The 15,881-nt window shown below is 45.9% G+C and overlaps 1 protein-coding gene across 1 annotated transcript in view; it reads left to right on the plus strand.

Moving 5' to 3' along the window:
• rxfp1 (relaxin family peptide receptor 1) overlaps nucleotides 1-10,808 on the plus strand; it is a gene marked incomplete at both ends in the record, with an annotated part of 66,224 nt that extends 55,416 nt beyond the window's left edge. Inside the window, 3 exons of the mRNA XM_083651867.1 lie at nucleotides 2,829-3,239; nucleotides 3,771-3,989; nucleotides 10,507-10,808. Coding sequence (XP_083507993.1) covers nucleotides 2,829-3,239; nucleotides 3,771-3,989; nucleotides 10,507-10,808 — 932 coding nt within the window. The remainder of the gene's footprint in view (nucleotides 1-2,828; nucleotides 3,240-3,770; nucleotides 3,990-10,506) is intronic.
• Between the last annotated feature and the right edge of the window lie 5,073 nt (nucleotides 10,809-15,881).

Consider the following 15,881-nt stretch of genomic DNA (forward strand, 5'->3'; position numbering starts at 1 on the left):
TGTGGGGGGTTTGAGGGGTGGGTAGGGAGGCTTGGCTGGGCGGATGTGGGTGGGTTTGAGGGGTGGGTAGGGGGGGTTGGCTGGGCGGATGTGGGGGGGTTTGAGGGGTGGGTAGGGGGGCTTGGCTGGGCGGATGTGGGTGGGTTTGAGGGGTGGGTAGGGGGGGTTGGCTGGGCGGATGTGGGTGGGTTTGAGGGGTGGGTAGGGGGGGTTGGCTGGGCGGATGTGGGTGGTTTAGGGGTAGGTCCATTTTCCATGTTGAAAATGATTAGTGGTGGTGTTGAGGTACCCCTAAACATTGCCTAAAGTGCCATAAGGCACTGAATGGCCACACCACTGTGCCGTGGGCTTCAAGGTATTTGTGCTTGTATAAGTCTGGACAGACATGGATGTAGACTGCTGACTTGTTGGTGGAGGCATACAGCCACATGGTGATTTTTCTTTTTCTTTTTTTAAGCAATCCAGCGGGGGGGTTATTATATTTAAAATGATTAATAATTAAAACTAAATTAAAAAGATATTTGTCGCAGCAGCCATCTGCATCTCCCCTCCACCTTTTACACCACTTCCTCTCAGTTTACCCCAACAGTCTGGTCATCTCCTAAAAACACTCCTAGGTGCGCCCCCTCTACCAATTTAGCCCTCCTGGTAGCTGAGGGAGACCGGCAGACCACCTTTCAACCGCCAAAGCTTTTTGCCCAATTTACTTTAGCAACTGAAAGTTTTCCAAATCTTTTTACAATCTATCCAACCAAATTTGCATAATTTGGATTTTCTTTTTTTACAATGACAACAATATTGTGTACATACACAGATAAAACAACCCGTGTGTTAAAATCATGTAAAATAAGATCAATATAAGAGTGAAGTTTGTGCCACATTGATTCAATTGAAAGTACATAGTGCATACCAGACATTGAGCAGCCGTGTCTCATCCAGAGATGGTTTGAAAGGTTTACATAAAACACCATTCATTTTCAGTACACTCTCAATATCTTTGTACAGAACCTTAATCTTGTGAATAAGTCCAGGACTAAGGCCAACCCTATCTAACACTTTCCAAAGGCATTTATTTGTGCTCAATCCGGTGAAATGCCTTTTCCCGGTCCTAAGAAACCAGACCAGCATCAAAGCCCTGAATGAACCAGATACTTCAAAAACATCCTGAATTATTGACACATTGTCAACAATGGACCAGCCGGGCACACAGTAGGTCCCCCCCACATGCTATGCAGCGCTGTAGAGAGCTCTTCTGTATTCAGAGGAACCCCCCCAAACTCATTTGCGGCCCCCTCTGAGACTCTGGGCAGCCAACTGCAGGAAAGATCAAACACACCTTCATCCTCATTGTACTCACTGCTGTACAGAAGAGGGTAAAGGTCCACAGCTCTCTGCCGGATCTCATCTCACTGGCTTCAGTCAGCAGCTGTCCTGTAGTCCATCTCAGAGCCAGAGAGTGGATGAACCTTCTCTGCCCGTTCTTCTTCTCCAGGCTAAAGAAAAACTTTGAGAGTGAGTCCATTTACCATTTACCATTTATTACCATGAGTCCAAGACTGGACCAACGCCCCTTGTGCTTTAGCGCCCAGCAGGTCAGCCAGCAGGGAGAGAGAGGAGGGGCATCATCATCCTAAAAGTATTGACAATTTCCGCATTTTAACTAATTGTAACTGGTTATGCAGACATACAACTTTTCATGTTGAAATATTAGATGAAAATTGCTTTTTGATGTGTGAGGTTCATAGACACTATTTCCATATCAAACACATGATATTGACTATGTAGTGACCAACGAGAGCAAACTGAAATCCCCAAGATCCAGTGCTACAGAGCCGGTTAACAGCTGGGACAAATAACATCTTAATCCTGCACGTGATGTGATGCACACAGTCCATCTCAAACTGTAAGGAAGCTTCTCTGTGCTTATTTTGATGAGAAGATCCATGTGTTCTCCACAGGGACACAGGTATTGACTTCGGTGTCCTTGGATTTGATTATCAGCCTTGGTACTCCAGGGCACATGATTGCTCATGCTTGAGGTTCACACTGCCCAATTAAAATCGAACCAGCGCTTGTGAACAAAAGTCACATGGATTCACAAGTGGCTTGTTCATTTGACAAAGCTTTGTTAACTTGTCATCCTCCAAGATTACTTTCACAACAAATCTGATGCCAGTCTCTGTAAGCCTCTTTAGCTTAGCATGATGATTTTATCAGCGCTCTTCCAGCAGATTTCTCTTCTCTGGTGTTCATAACAGTTCAGAACACAATGAAGAAATAGCTGAATATGAGCATCAGTTAGTTTGCCCTCGGTTCATGCGTTAGCTGTCAGCGTCAACATCTGTCTTAAACTAGCATTTTGGGATTCTTTCCTGTAGTTGGTACGATTACGTCCTTACTGGAGATCGCTTGGAGGAGGACCCGAGGCCTGCATTTTGCACATTTAAATGTCATCGTTCTCACCTGTCCTAGCAAACCAGAGTTTGAATACTGCTTCAAACACGCTTGGTGTGAACACCTTAATGTTAGTTCCCTAATCATACGGCACAGATATTCCTAAAATCTATACAGCCTCCCACACAGTGGCAGTTTGGAACGGGACAATCTAGGCAATTGATTGATCAACTCCATTCTCGCGTTAATCGGACTGTAAGCAATGACAGCGGCGCACAGAAGCCGAAGTCTTGGTGCGGACGTCCGCTCTACACCAGAAACCCCGAAATATTAGCCATCTGTCCCAAAGTCTCATTAGTCGTCAGAATGATAGACTCTGGCTTCCCCAGATTGGGCACGGTATTGTGTCTAAATAAATGATTGCCTCCTTCCAGGTGCAGACGGGATGATGGGCGTCTACCTCTTCATGATCGGTGCCTATGACCTTAAGTTCCGCGGCGAGTACAACCGGCACGCTCAAGCCTGGATGGACAGCACCCAGTGTCAGGTCATCGGGGCCCTGGCCATGCTGTCCACCGAGGTCTCCGTCCTCCTGCTCACCTACCTCACCCTGGAGAAGTACATCTGCATCGTCTACCCCTTCCGGTACCTGACGCCAGGCTGGCGACGGACTGTCAGCATCCTGCTGGGGATTTGGGTGTTTGGTTTTGTGGTCGCCTTCCTGCCGCTGGCCAGCAAGGGTCTGTTCCGCAACTTCTATGGAACCAACGGCGTTTGCTTCCCCCTGCACTCTGAGCAGCCTGAGACTCTGTGGGCCCACGTCTACTCCGTTGTTATTTTCCTGGGTGAGGGTGTTTGCTTGGGATAGCCCCTTGAGTCTTCTCGTTTTTGCTGTGTGTGGCTTTGTTTGTTTTATTCACTCAATGGGAATTATAGCCTTACCGAAAGTTCATATAATGTCACAGTATTGAATGGAATTGATTTAACTGTACGTGTGTACGTGCACTTCTTTGTAATGGCTCTTAAGGCTGTTACACACCAAGAGCGATGCAAATATACAGCGCAAAATTGTGATGTGGATTTGAAGCCCCCTGTCGATCACAGCAACAGCTGTGTACACGTCGGGGGCGAATTTCTGAAAAATCGACCGTGCTCCGAAAAAATAAACACCGCAATAACGCTCAGCGAAACTTCGCCGTTGCTATGCATGGTTGCATTGACTGATATAGGTTCGGAAAATATTATTGACGTGGGGAATTAATCGCACGAAGAAGAAGAAAAAACGCTCCCGGTGTGTAAGGACCTTTACTGCATAGTATGAGTTTAGGCATTTTAATTAATGACAAACCAGATACTAATCGCAGTTATCTCTACAGGTCTGAACTTGGTGGCGTTCATCATCATTGTCCTGTCCTATGCAAGTATGTTCTACAACATCCAGAGGACAGGCACCCAGACCACCAAGTACAGCAACCACATCAGGAAGGAGGTGACCATCGCCAAGAGGTTCTTCTCCATCGTCATCACTGACTCCCTCTGCTGGATCCCCATCTTCGTCCTCAAGATCCTGTCCCTGCTGCAGGTGGAGATTCCCGGTATAGTAGGAGTGCTATAACAGTTTGAAAACAATTCTTTTATTTCTGTTATTTCTGTTATTTTTCCTATCCTAGACATGTTACATACATGGGTGTACACAAGCACAACAAGGTCCATAAGCACACACAAAAAAAGGAAGATGAAGACGATAAGCAGTAGTCTCGGGTGGTGCTACATACACAGATCGATGGTATCTGTATTTGTGTTGTACAGAATCCATTATAAGCAAAGACATTATAAGTCTTCTGTAGAATTTCAAAGGAATGTTCATTCTCATATTAAATTACCTTGATAAATGACTTTTATGATGAACCACTATTCAACTCCTCACCATGTGAGATGAAAATGTGGACATCAAAGAGTCTTTAAAGCAGGACTAAACCCCAAAACACTTTTTTTCAGCTTTTAACCAATATGGCTTTTGGGGTGGTATGTGAAGGATTCTGGTCAAAATCTCCACATTTGAGACCAATCTGTTACAATTTTACAAACCCCTAAGTGCCCTCTATGGGTTCAACCCTGCTTTTTTTATGCCCTCAAATGAATGGGCGATTTGGTAAATCATTATGTCAAGGTGGTATTTGCACGTGCCCCACTCATGTGAAAAATAGTTTTTTTTTTCATGTGATTATTACTGTAGTTCACGCAGTGCGAGCCCTTTAAGAGCAATGCATCATGTGTAAACGCCTACTGTGGCTAATGTTATTTTACATGTTATGTAAAACAGTTATGTTTACACAACCTCGACCCAGAGGTGCTCTCTAACTATAGACCAATTTCCAACCTGCCCTTCCTTGCTAAGGTTCTGGAAAAAGTTGTTGCCGTCCAGCTGCACGACCACCTCCAATCCCATCAGCTCTATGAGACCTTCCAGTCTGGCTTCAGACCATCACACAGCACTGAGACAGCCCTGGTGAGAGTCGTGAATGACCTGCTCATGGCGGCAGACTCCGGCTCCCCCAGCCTGCTGATTCTCCTGGACTTGAGTGCCGCGTTTGATACGGTGGACCATGTCATCCTGTCTCAGCGTCTCAGGGAGGTGGGAGTCACAGGCACTGCCCTCGACGTCTTCCTCTCCTTTCTCTCAGGAAGACTGGAGTATGTCGCGCTGCGCAGCTTCATCTCCAGCATCAGGAGTGTCACCTCTGGTGTCCCACAGGGATCAGTCCTGGGTCCCCTGCTCTTCCTGGTGTACATGCTCCCCCTGGGGAAGATACTGAAGAGCCACAACATCAATTTCCACTGCTACGCTGATGACACTCAAATCTATTTTCAAACCTCCCCAGACATCCATCTGACTCAAGCCCGGGCCACCGGTCCAGTCCTGGAGGGGAAGGACACCTATGTAAGAATGCTGTTCGTGGACTACAGCTCAGCATTCAACACCATAGTACCCTCCAGGCTGGTAAGCAAACTCAGGGATCTGGGACTAAACACGGCAATGTGCGACTGGATCCTGGATTTCCTGACAGACCGCCGCCAGGTGGTGAGGGTGGGCAACCTCACCTCCTCCCCACTGACCATTAGCATAGGAGCGCCCCAGGGGTGCGTCTCCAGCCCCTTCTGGTACGACCTCTACACCCACGACTGCGTGGCGACTCAAACTTCAAACACAATTGTGAAGTTTGCAGACGACACAGCGGTCGTGGGGCTGATCTCGGGGGGCGACGAGACGGCCTACAGAGAGGAGGTGGGGGTACTGGAACAATGGTGCCAGGACAACCACCTCTCCCTGAACGTCTCCAAGACCAAGGAGATCATTGTAGACTACAGGAGAGGGGGGGGCGCACACCCCCCAATCACCATCAACGGCACAGTGGTGGAAAGGGTGGACAGCTTCAAGTACCTGGGAGTCAACATCCACCAGGACCTGACCTGGGCCGGCCACACCGTCACTGTTGTCAAAAAGGCCCAACAGCGACTACACGGACTCAGGCGCCTGAAGAAATTCGGGCTGAGGAAAGAAATCCTCGGGGACTTCTACAGAGGCACCATTGAAAGCCTGCTGACAGGCGGCTTCACCGCCTGGTACGGGAACTGTACCACCATGGACCGCAGAGCGCTACGGAGGGTGAGGCGCGCGGCCCAGCACGTAACAGGAGGTGAACTGCCAGAACTGCACGAACTGTACAACCAGCGGTGCCTCAGGAGGTCCCTGAAGATCATCAAAGACACAAACCATCCCCACAACAGCCTGTTCTCCCTGCTACCCTCAGGGAGGAGATACAGGGTTCCAAAAACACACACAAATCGCTTGAGGAACAGTTTCTTCCCGCAGGCCACGAGACTCCTAAATATGCACAAATAGTGCAGTAGTCGTACCGTACCGTACTGCAGCTGCTACTATTACGGATGCCTAACGTTTAATTGTAAATTTAAGTGTATGTTTAATAAGGTGCCTAACGTTTAATTGTAAATTTAAGTGTATGTTTAATAAGGTACATGCTATTTGCACATGTATGTATAAAACGTCGAATTTGGAATGTCTGAACACGTCTAACGTATGCACATGACATGTGCACCTATGTGCAATGAATATGCCACTGTCGTATAAGCCACCGACTTGTCTTATTGCTTATAGATGCCTATTTCTTATTGCCTTATTGCTGTCTTATTGCCTATTGATGCCTATTTCTTATTGCCTATTACTTATTGCTTGTTGCCTATTTGTACTATGTCGTAAACGGAGTCCACTGCACAAGAATTTCACACGTGGTACTTGTACCATGGAGTGACAATAAAAATCTTGAATCTTGAATCTTGAATCTTGAATCAAATGCCTCAATGACATCCGCCACTGGATGAGCAACAGCTCCCTTCAGCTCAACGGGAGTAAAACTGAAGCCATCCTCATCGGTACACCTCACCAAATAAAACAGGCCGGCATCACCCACATCACCATCGATGGACACTCCATCCCCCTCTCCTCACTGGTCACCAGCCTGGGTGTCAAACTTGACCAAACACTGTCATTTGACGCCCACATCAAATCCATCTGCCAAACCTCATTCTACCATCTCCGGAACATCTCAAAGCTCAGACCCCTCCTACCCCAAGCCGCCGCAGAAAAACTGGTCCACGCATTCGTCTCCTCCCGTATCGATTACTGCAACTCCCTGCTTGCAGGCCTCCCCACCAAATCCACCCAGAGACTGCAATATGTCCAGAACTGTGCCGCCCGGGTTCTTACCAGAACCCGGAAGTCAGAACACATCACCCCTGTCCTCCACTCACTTCACTGGCTCCCCATCAATCAACGCATCACCTTCAAACTCCTCCTCCTGGTCTACAAGGCAGTAAACCACACTGGTCCCACCTACCTTCAAGAACTCCTCCCCCCCAAGCCCCCCTCCCGGTCATTCAGATCCGACACCCTAAACCTACTTGTTGTCCCCCGCACCAAGCTGGCAACGATGGGTGACCGAGCCTTCTCCACCCTGGGGCCACGCCTGTGGAACCAACTCCCAGGAACTGTTCGGGCCTCTAAATCCCTCGCTGTTTTTAAAACGAGCCTTAAAACCCACCTGTTCCGCTCTGCTTTTTATTAGCTCGGAGCTTTTAGCTGTTTTTAGCTTGTTTTTATTTTATTTTATTTTTATTTATTTATTTTACGTTTTTAGCTACTGTAAAGCACCTTGAGATTTGTTTTACATTTTAAAGTGTGCTATATAAATTAAAGCCATTATTATTATTATTATTATTATGTTACATGGCAGTAAAACGCCACTGAATGACCAAATTGATATAACTTTTAACTATTTCGAGTAACACTGTTTCCATATGGATCACCAGCGTTAGTTTGTTGTTTATAACGTGGCTATATTTATCATTTATCGTTCTCTATCTCTGATACACTGAAAATACTGGGAGGCGGGCCATAGCTCTGTCGATGATTTGATATGACAGTTCTGGGCACTGGCGTTGGTGTTGGCCAATCCTGGCGTGTTCCACCCCCAAATCGATTGTGTTCTGGCGCAAAGCGGGTGGGTTCCAGGACAAAACAGTCTCGAGCCACTTACGTTATGTTTAGAGCAGCGCAGTAAATACAATATTCCTGGAATGCGAGTTTAAAGTCGAGCTGAACCCAAAAATTACTTTTATTTTCTTTTAGTTCAAATACCTGGGTATGCAGGGCACCTATTTAATAATGTATGCCAGAAAAATCACAACAATCTAGTTTTTCAACTAGATTGAAAGTTTTTCACTCTTTTTCACATCAAAAGTTCATTTTTCAAGATTTCATTGATAACAGTAATATACAGTTTGCTGACGTCACCTAGTACTATCAAATTTCTACCCCATTTCAACCAATCACGACATGCAGCTGTCAATCAAATCTTAATTTCAGGATAATTTTCTCTTCCAAATGAAGTAGAAAATGGCGCCTAGTGCCTGTCATCTGGCAGAATTCCTATCCCATAAACTAACTAGTAACTTGGCCGATTGTTAGAAACATGAACAAAAAACAAAAACTATAATCTCTAAGAATGCAAAGAAATGTAACTGGCTCGTTTAAACGCGCATTCCAGGGATATCGTATTTACAGCAGCGATAATGGCGTGCGCATCCGAGAGCCTGGTCGTCAGGGGTCGCACTTCGGAGATTCCAGGCCGACGTGCTGCACTCTCCGCTCGGCAACACGAAGGCAGCTGGCTCCCTGCGGCTCGCTGAGCTCCACTCAGCCACTAACCTCCCGTCAAAAGGCTCTTCCCGAGGGGAGCGCCACAACACACTGAATCCCACTCGATTTGGAGGCGGAACACGCCAGGATTGGCCAAAGCCCAATCCAGTCCCCAGAATTGTCAAATAAAATCATCGACATGATACTATGACCCGCCTCTCAACCTGTCATCTTAGACAAACTATGTTTTCAGTCTGAAACGGACTCATATGCACGTGAGAAACGGGTTCAGTTTGACTTTAACTAAACAGTTACATGTCCTCTGCATTCTACAACAAATAAAGACATTACAATTTGTTTTATTTTGTATCTTACATACTTATTGGCCAAGTTATGATAGTTATGGGATAGGAATTCTGCCAGGGTACAGAAGGGAGTAGGCTATAGGCGGCCATCTTGCCTGCAGAGTTTTCAAATCAAGTAGAATACCGTTTTGCAAGAAATCTGAGGGGTTTATACGGCATTCAAGACAACTTGGACCGCCATAAGTTTCAACACGGAACCTCCGGCCCGGACAGATTTACGTTCATGCTGCACCTCCCGCTCGGGGAAGAAACCAAACTGTTGCTATAGCAACCCGCGTTAGCATGGTAGCTACCTATTAGCGAACAATGCTAACCGAAGATGCTGAATGCTTAATTTCACACAGAGCGAAACACAGATGACATAAACACATATGAAACGTTAACATTACATAATTAACACCTCAAATTGTGTGTTAAAACGTCAACACACATCTTTTTAATAATTCTGGGATTATCATTAACGATGCATGGCTGTGACGTCAACTCAGAGAAACCGGAGCTCTGGATGATACCCGAATTTCCGAGCTGTAATTCCGGCCTGAACGACCGTTCAATTCACTTTTTACAGGTCGGAACCCATTTTTTCCGGCGGTCCGAGTTGTCTTGAACGTGGCAATAATCCTGCTTTAAACACACTAACCACCAGCAAGCCCTGCTGTGTACAAAATAGCCAGTATAAAGAGTTACTTACCCGACAAAAAGATAAGTCAATTCCAGAAAGAAACCTGCTAACAACTCAGGTAACTTAATATTTATTGCAATTCATGCACAGCTCTAACTCCTTGAAGAAACCACGAATGGTCGCTGCTTGATTGAGAGAAGGGATGAGGCAGCGCTGTGTGGGTCCTTGGTCAAATCACTAAAACAAGTGCTCTTTGGTGAGTGCAGAGAAGCATCAGATAGGAGCTCAAGTAGGATCCTTGCAAATGTCACAAAATCAGGAGTGGGGTGCAGGAGAACTTGAAAACTCCAAGGCAACACTGTTTGAGAAATAAATAAATAAAAACACACTGATGAAGGCCGCGTGCTATTGAACAATTAAATCAGTGAATTTGTACATTCTCCCTGTTGTGTTTAGGATTAGGATACATTTAGGATTACGCACCAGGAGGGTCTGAGCGCAGCGCTACTCCAAGAGACAAAAGAGACAAATTAAAAAGCATTTATTGTGGCATGGCTTGTGACAAAGTTAAAAACAAGTTTCAGCTCATAGCTCCCATGAGCTAAAACCCGTAGGTCACTGCTTGATGGTCCGATGTTTTCATAGCAGAAGAATGATCGTTCAGTCATAGTCATTAGCATTCATTTGATATGGAAATATGTGTTTGACCCACACACATCAAAAAACATTTTTCATCCAATATGCCAACATGAAAGGTTGTATTCCTGCATAAACAGTGTTACACAGTGGTACAATACTTTTATTATGATAATCCCCATGCCTTTTAATATCTCTCTCTCTCTCTCTCTCTCTCTCTTTCTCTCTCTCTCTCTCCCCCTCCCTCCCTCCCTCCCTCTCTCCACTGACAGGTACTATCAGCTCCTGGGTGGTCATATTCATCCTCCCTATCAACAGTGCCCTCAACCCCATCCTCTACACGCTGACCACGCGGCCCTTCAAAGAGACCATTGTGCAGGTGTGGGCCAACTACAGGCAGCAGAGGCCCCTGCTCAGCAGTCACCCAGCCAAACACCCCTCGCTCACCGTGCATGAGATGTGGCCGCTGCAGGAGAACAGCCACGCCCTCGCCTCGCCGGAATACCAGGGGCACCCGGTGGAAATGACAAGCGTCTTTGGCAAATCCCATTTCACCTCCTCAGAAAAGAGCTAAGGAAGCAAACAGTGACATTGCTACTTGCACACACAGCAGCTACAGCACGAACAAACGCACACAAATAAACTGTGCTAACCCTTCTTTAAATAGTCATGGTGACAGCGGAGCTACACTGATCTGCTGGTGACATCATCAGAGAGAGACACCTCAGGGGCGCCCCGGTGGCTCACCTGGTAGAGCATATCCCCCCTCTCTCTCTGTCTCTCTCTCTCTCTCTCTCTCTCTCTGTCTCACTCTCACTCTCTCTCTCTCTCTCTCTCTCTCTCTCTCTCCCTCCCTCTCTCTTCTGTCAACCTACTGTCCTAGCTAATAAATGCAAAGAAAAAAGACATGAAAATACTCACCTCAACCAATCGTGGAATCCGATGCCACATGCTCTCCGCTCTCTCCCTCTCTCTCTCTCTCTCTCTCTCCTGTCAACCTGCTGTCCTAGCTAATAAATGCAAAGAAAAAAAGAAATGAAAATACTCACCTCAACCAAAAGAAATGTGACCCAGGCTTATCCATCTCAGCAAATAAGACAGTGTTTCAATAATCTATTTAAAATCCACCTTTTAATGGTAGATTGTTTTTGTGTAAAAAGGCTTCACAAAAGCATTTACATTGTTTTTTATTTAGTTTTTTATACCATTGTTGTGTGAAATTGCTGCGCATAGAGGAAAAATTAAAATAGACTCCTTGCACAAAAATGTAATTCCACTGCAGCTCCTATTGCTGGTGGAGCAACTTGAATTGGTTACAATGGCAGGGCTCAGTCATGGCACTGTGCAAGTAGACAGGTCATGTCTCATGGCAAGGCTCAGTCATGGCACTGTGCAAGTAGACAGGTCATGTCTCATGACAGGGCTCAGTCATGGCACTGTGCAAGTAGACAGGTCATGTCTCATGACAGGGCTCAGTCATGGCACCGTGCAAGTAGACAGGTCATGTCTCATGACAGGGCTCAGTCATGGCACTGTGCAAGTAGACAGGTCATGTCTCATGGCAGGGCTCAGTCATGGCACCGTGCAAGTAGACAGGTCATGTCTCATGACAGGGCTCAGTCATGGCACTGTGCAAGTAGACAGGTCATGTCTCATGGCAAGGCTCAGTCATGGCACTGTGCAAGTAGACAGGTCATGTCTCATGACAGGGCTCAGTCATGGCACTGTGCAAGTAGACAGGTCATGTCTCATGACAGGGCTCAGTCATGGCACTGTGCAAGTAGACAGGTCATGTCTCATGACAGGGCTCAGTCATGGCACCGTGCAAGTAGACAGGTCATGTCTCATGACAGGGCTCAGTCATGGCACCGTGCAAGTAGACAGGTCATGTCTCATGGCAGGGCTCAGTCATGGCACTGTGCAAGTAGACAGGTCATGTCTCATGACAGGGCTCAGTCATGGCACTGTGCAAGTAGACAGGTCATGTCTCATGGCAGGGCTCAGTCATGGCACTGTGCAAGTAGACAGGTCATGTCTCATGACAGGGCTCAGTCATGGCACCGTGCAAGTAGACAGGTCATGTCTCATGACAGGGCTCAGTCATGGCACTGTGCAAGTAGACATGTCATGACTCATGGCAGGGCTCAGGCATGGCACTGTGCAAGTAGACAGGTCATGTCTCATGACAGGGCTCAGTCATGGCACCGTGCAAGTAGACAGGTCATGTCTCATGGCAGGGCTCAGTCATGGCACTGTGCAAGTAGACAGGTCATGTCTCATGACAGGGCTCAGTCATGGCACTGTGCAAGTAGATATGTCATGTCTTATGTCTAACCCGCCCAGTAAGGCTGTGTTCACACTGCAGGCCTGAATGGTCCTTCCCAAATTGCTGCTGACATCAGATTTTTTTGGGGTTGACTGCTTGTCCCCAAATAAGAAAGTTGCTTTCTTTCCATTGTTGTGCCTCATAGACCTTTCTCACGGGGGGCATTTTGTGTCGAAAAGGCAGGGTAAACACAGGTGCAAGCAAAACGCTCACGAGGGTTTCCAAATTCCATGATTGGAATTTGGAAACCCTCATTAGTGTTTTGCTTGCACCTGTGTTTATTCTGCCTTTTCAACACAAAATGGCCCCCGTGAAAAGGCTCTATTGTCCTCCATGCCAACGCTGGGTCAGCCAAGCTGCCGTGGGCACCAGACATAATTACAGTATTTCTCAGGTGAATGACGTAAGATGAACTTATTGTCATGGCAACAGTGACAAATTGCGATCATTGTGTAGGTGGCATGCCTCGGGATCAGCAGATCAGAACTGAAAAAATGTGAAGCTTTTTGCTCTTCATTCATTGACTTCTTTCCGGGAAGAAGAGCCTGAGTGAGAGCAAGGAGGATGGTTTGTGATTATAGTCTATTACAGTAAAATGCAGGTTTAAACCATTATAGACCGTCTAAAAAATATAGACAGAGTCGGCGTGACGTCACCCATTGGTTTCTGGACTCCGGTTTGGAAGCCTAGTGTGGCCTGTCGCCATCTTGGGGTTCATGCACAGCTTGCACAGACCAGGGGTTTCCCGCCTGCCTACTGGACAGGCGATCTGCCAAAAACATAGTATTTTCTATCGTCTATCTTACTCTAAACGGGTGAGTTGTATACAAATTCACCCCCCGTACAGTTGTTATGAAAGTTGAAATTAGCTATATAGACCAAAACTGTGTTTTGAACCAGGCTGTAAACATGCTTAATCCTGTTGTAAAGATGGGCATTTTAACATGGGGGTGAACAGGGAAGGACTCCCTTTTGGAGCCAGCCTCAAGTGGCCATTTGAGGAACTTTCATGGCTTCCTCTGACTGTCAAACCCCGAGCTTCTACTGAAGCAGATGGACAGAGGTTACCCATGTGTGCTTATTTTAGCAGTCCGTGGCACATCAAACTATGAAATCTTGTTCAATGCTTCCTCGATCACATGCAAGGGTTTGCTCCTCATTTGGGCATTCATCCAATCAACTAAGTAGGGCTAATAAGTCCACATTTGAAATTATTTTGCCATTATGCATTTGTCTTCAGCACACAAAAGACACCATACTCACCATTGTTAAATAATTTTAGTGAAATAAGTCCTACTTGGTAGATTCGACGTTTGAGGCAGGCAAATTAAACAAAGTATGATTCCATTTGAATAGGGCAAGTATAAACTAAACATGTTTTCATGTACTTTGATGACATTCACTTAACATAAAGAGACAGAACAGGACAACTCGGGGATGTAACAGTACAGGTGTTATTAAGTTAGGTCTTAATGTCGTAATGCCCCCCATGTAGAATTCCCCAGCTGGTCTGGGGGTTTGAACCGGGTCAGAACCCTGCTTCACCAACCTTCACCTCACTCCCACGCCATGTGAAATGAAATAGGCTATTGTGTTTATAAAGGTATGTTTAGAACATGTTTGCTTGTTGAAAATGTTTTGCACTGTGATTTGTAGTCGAGACATTTGTACAGTCATCACGTTCAGAGCTGTTTTGTGCATACTTTATTTATTGAATTGAATTACTGAAATATTTGTTCAAGTCTTAAGATAATTTTTAGTCCATTGTGTTTTGTTTGTTTGTGCAGTATGCACTTCAGTATGGAATGTCACAGGCACAGCAGCAAATCCTGTAAAAAAATACTTTTTCAGAGAGTAGCCTAAACCAGTGGTTCTCAAAGTGGGGTCCTTGGGGGGGGTTTCAGGGAGTCCTCAGCAAAAAGGCTAATCATATTTGCCCTAAAATTCCAATCATAAGTAACACTGACAGAATATAAGACTATTTTGGTCATAGTTTTCATACACTTTAAAAAATATAAAACTATAAAACATCTAAAAGGAAAAAGATCGGGGGCACGGTGGCGCAGTGGTAGCGCTGTCGCCTCACAGCTAGAAGGTCCTGGGTTCGATTCCCACCTGGGACGCTGTGAGTGCTGAAGGAGTGCGTGCCCGTCTGCATGTCCTCGAGTGCCCACCGCCCGGGTCGGGTCGTCAAAAGGGCCCTTCTGTGTGGAGCTTGCATGTTCTCCCCATGCCCCCCGGGGGTTTCCCTCATATAGGAACCCCTCACCAAAACATGAAATATCCTGGTCGCTGAAGTGGTGCCTCCTCTGGTCGTTCGGGGTGCCTATGTTCGGAGGGAGGGGAACTTGTTGGAATAGCGTGATCCTCCCACGTGCTATGTCCTACCGGTGAAGCTTCCCCTGTCAGCTGGCTACTGCCCATGTCTTGGAGGAAGCATGGAGCCCGTTTCGGCTCTCCCCAGATCGGCAGAGGGTGGAGCAGCAACCAGGATAAAATAAATTAAAATGAGCACTAATGGGGGATAAAAATTGTCAGTCCTTGACATGAAAAAGTTTGAAGACCACTGGCTTAAATCATGAATGTAAGAATTTACAGCAAATGTATATTTGTATAAAAATTGAGCCGAATAAATCAGTTGTTGTTTTGATCAGTTGTGTAGGCTAGTAGTAGTCTGTATGTTAATATCTGTTTACATTCTGTTCCACACAATCTGAAAACAGAGAAGCCAGCAATTGTTTCAGATATAATTTCTGCATGCTTTTCATTTAATATAAATACTTTTAAACTTGTGTGTAACAATTTCATTTGTTGTATTTACTGTGTGGGCCCTGCAATAAAATGGTTGTCAAAGCCTATTTTTTCCTCATTATTCTTTCAGTAATGAAATATGGGGGAAACAAAGATTTATGTCATAAATAAATGTGTGATAATCGAACCTAAAACATACTGATGTCACCCTAAAAAGTTGGGGGATAGGCCTAAACTCTATTCTGCAAATTAAAAGATGGGTACTGCATCCATGTTCCTCTGAACCTGGACAGGTCATTCAAAATGTATGAAAGCTTCTCCCATAATCAAGCCTACCAAGACTCATCTGTGATGTAATCAAAATATGTTGGGAGGGAGGGAGACTGAATTAGTTGGCTGCAACAGGCATCCTAGTTTTGTATATATTTACAGAAGATCGATCGCTTGCGCAGTTACCACTACTTTCAGATCAGCGCCAACGCAGCAGCGCAGAATCTTGGCACGCTGCAATGTTGATTCGATTTTGGAAGGGAGTCTCTCATGAGTGTGTGTTGGTGTTGCCTTCAACGA

The sequence above is a fragment of the Poromitra crassiceps genome (genome assembly GCF_964638095.1).
Source record: "Poromitra crassiceps genome assembly, chromosome: 15".
Lineage (NCBI taxonomy): Eukaryota > Metazoa > Chordata > Actinopteri > Beryciformes > Melamphaidae > Poromitra > Poromitra crassiceps.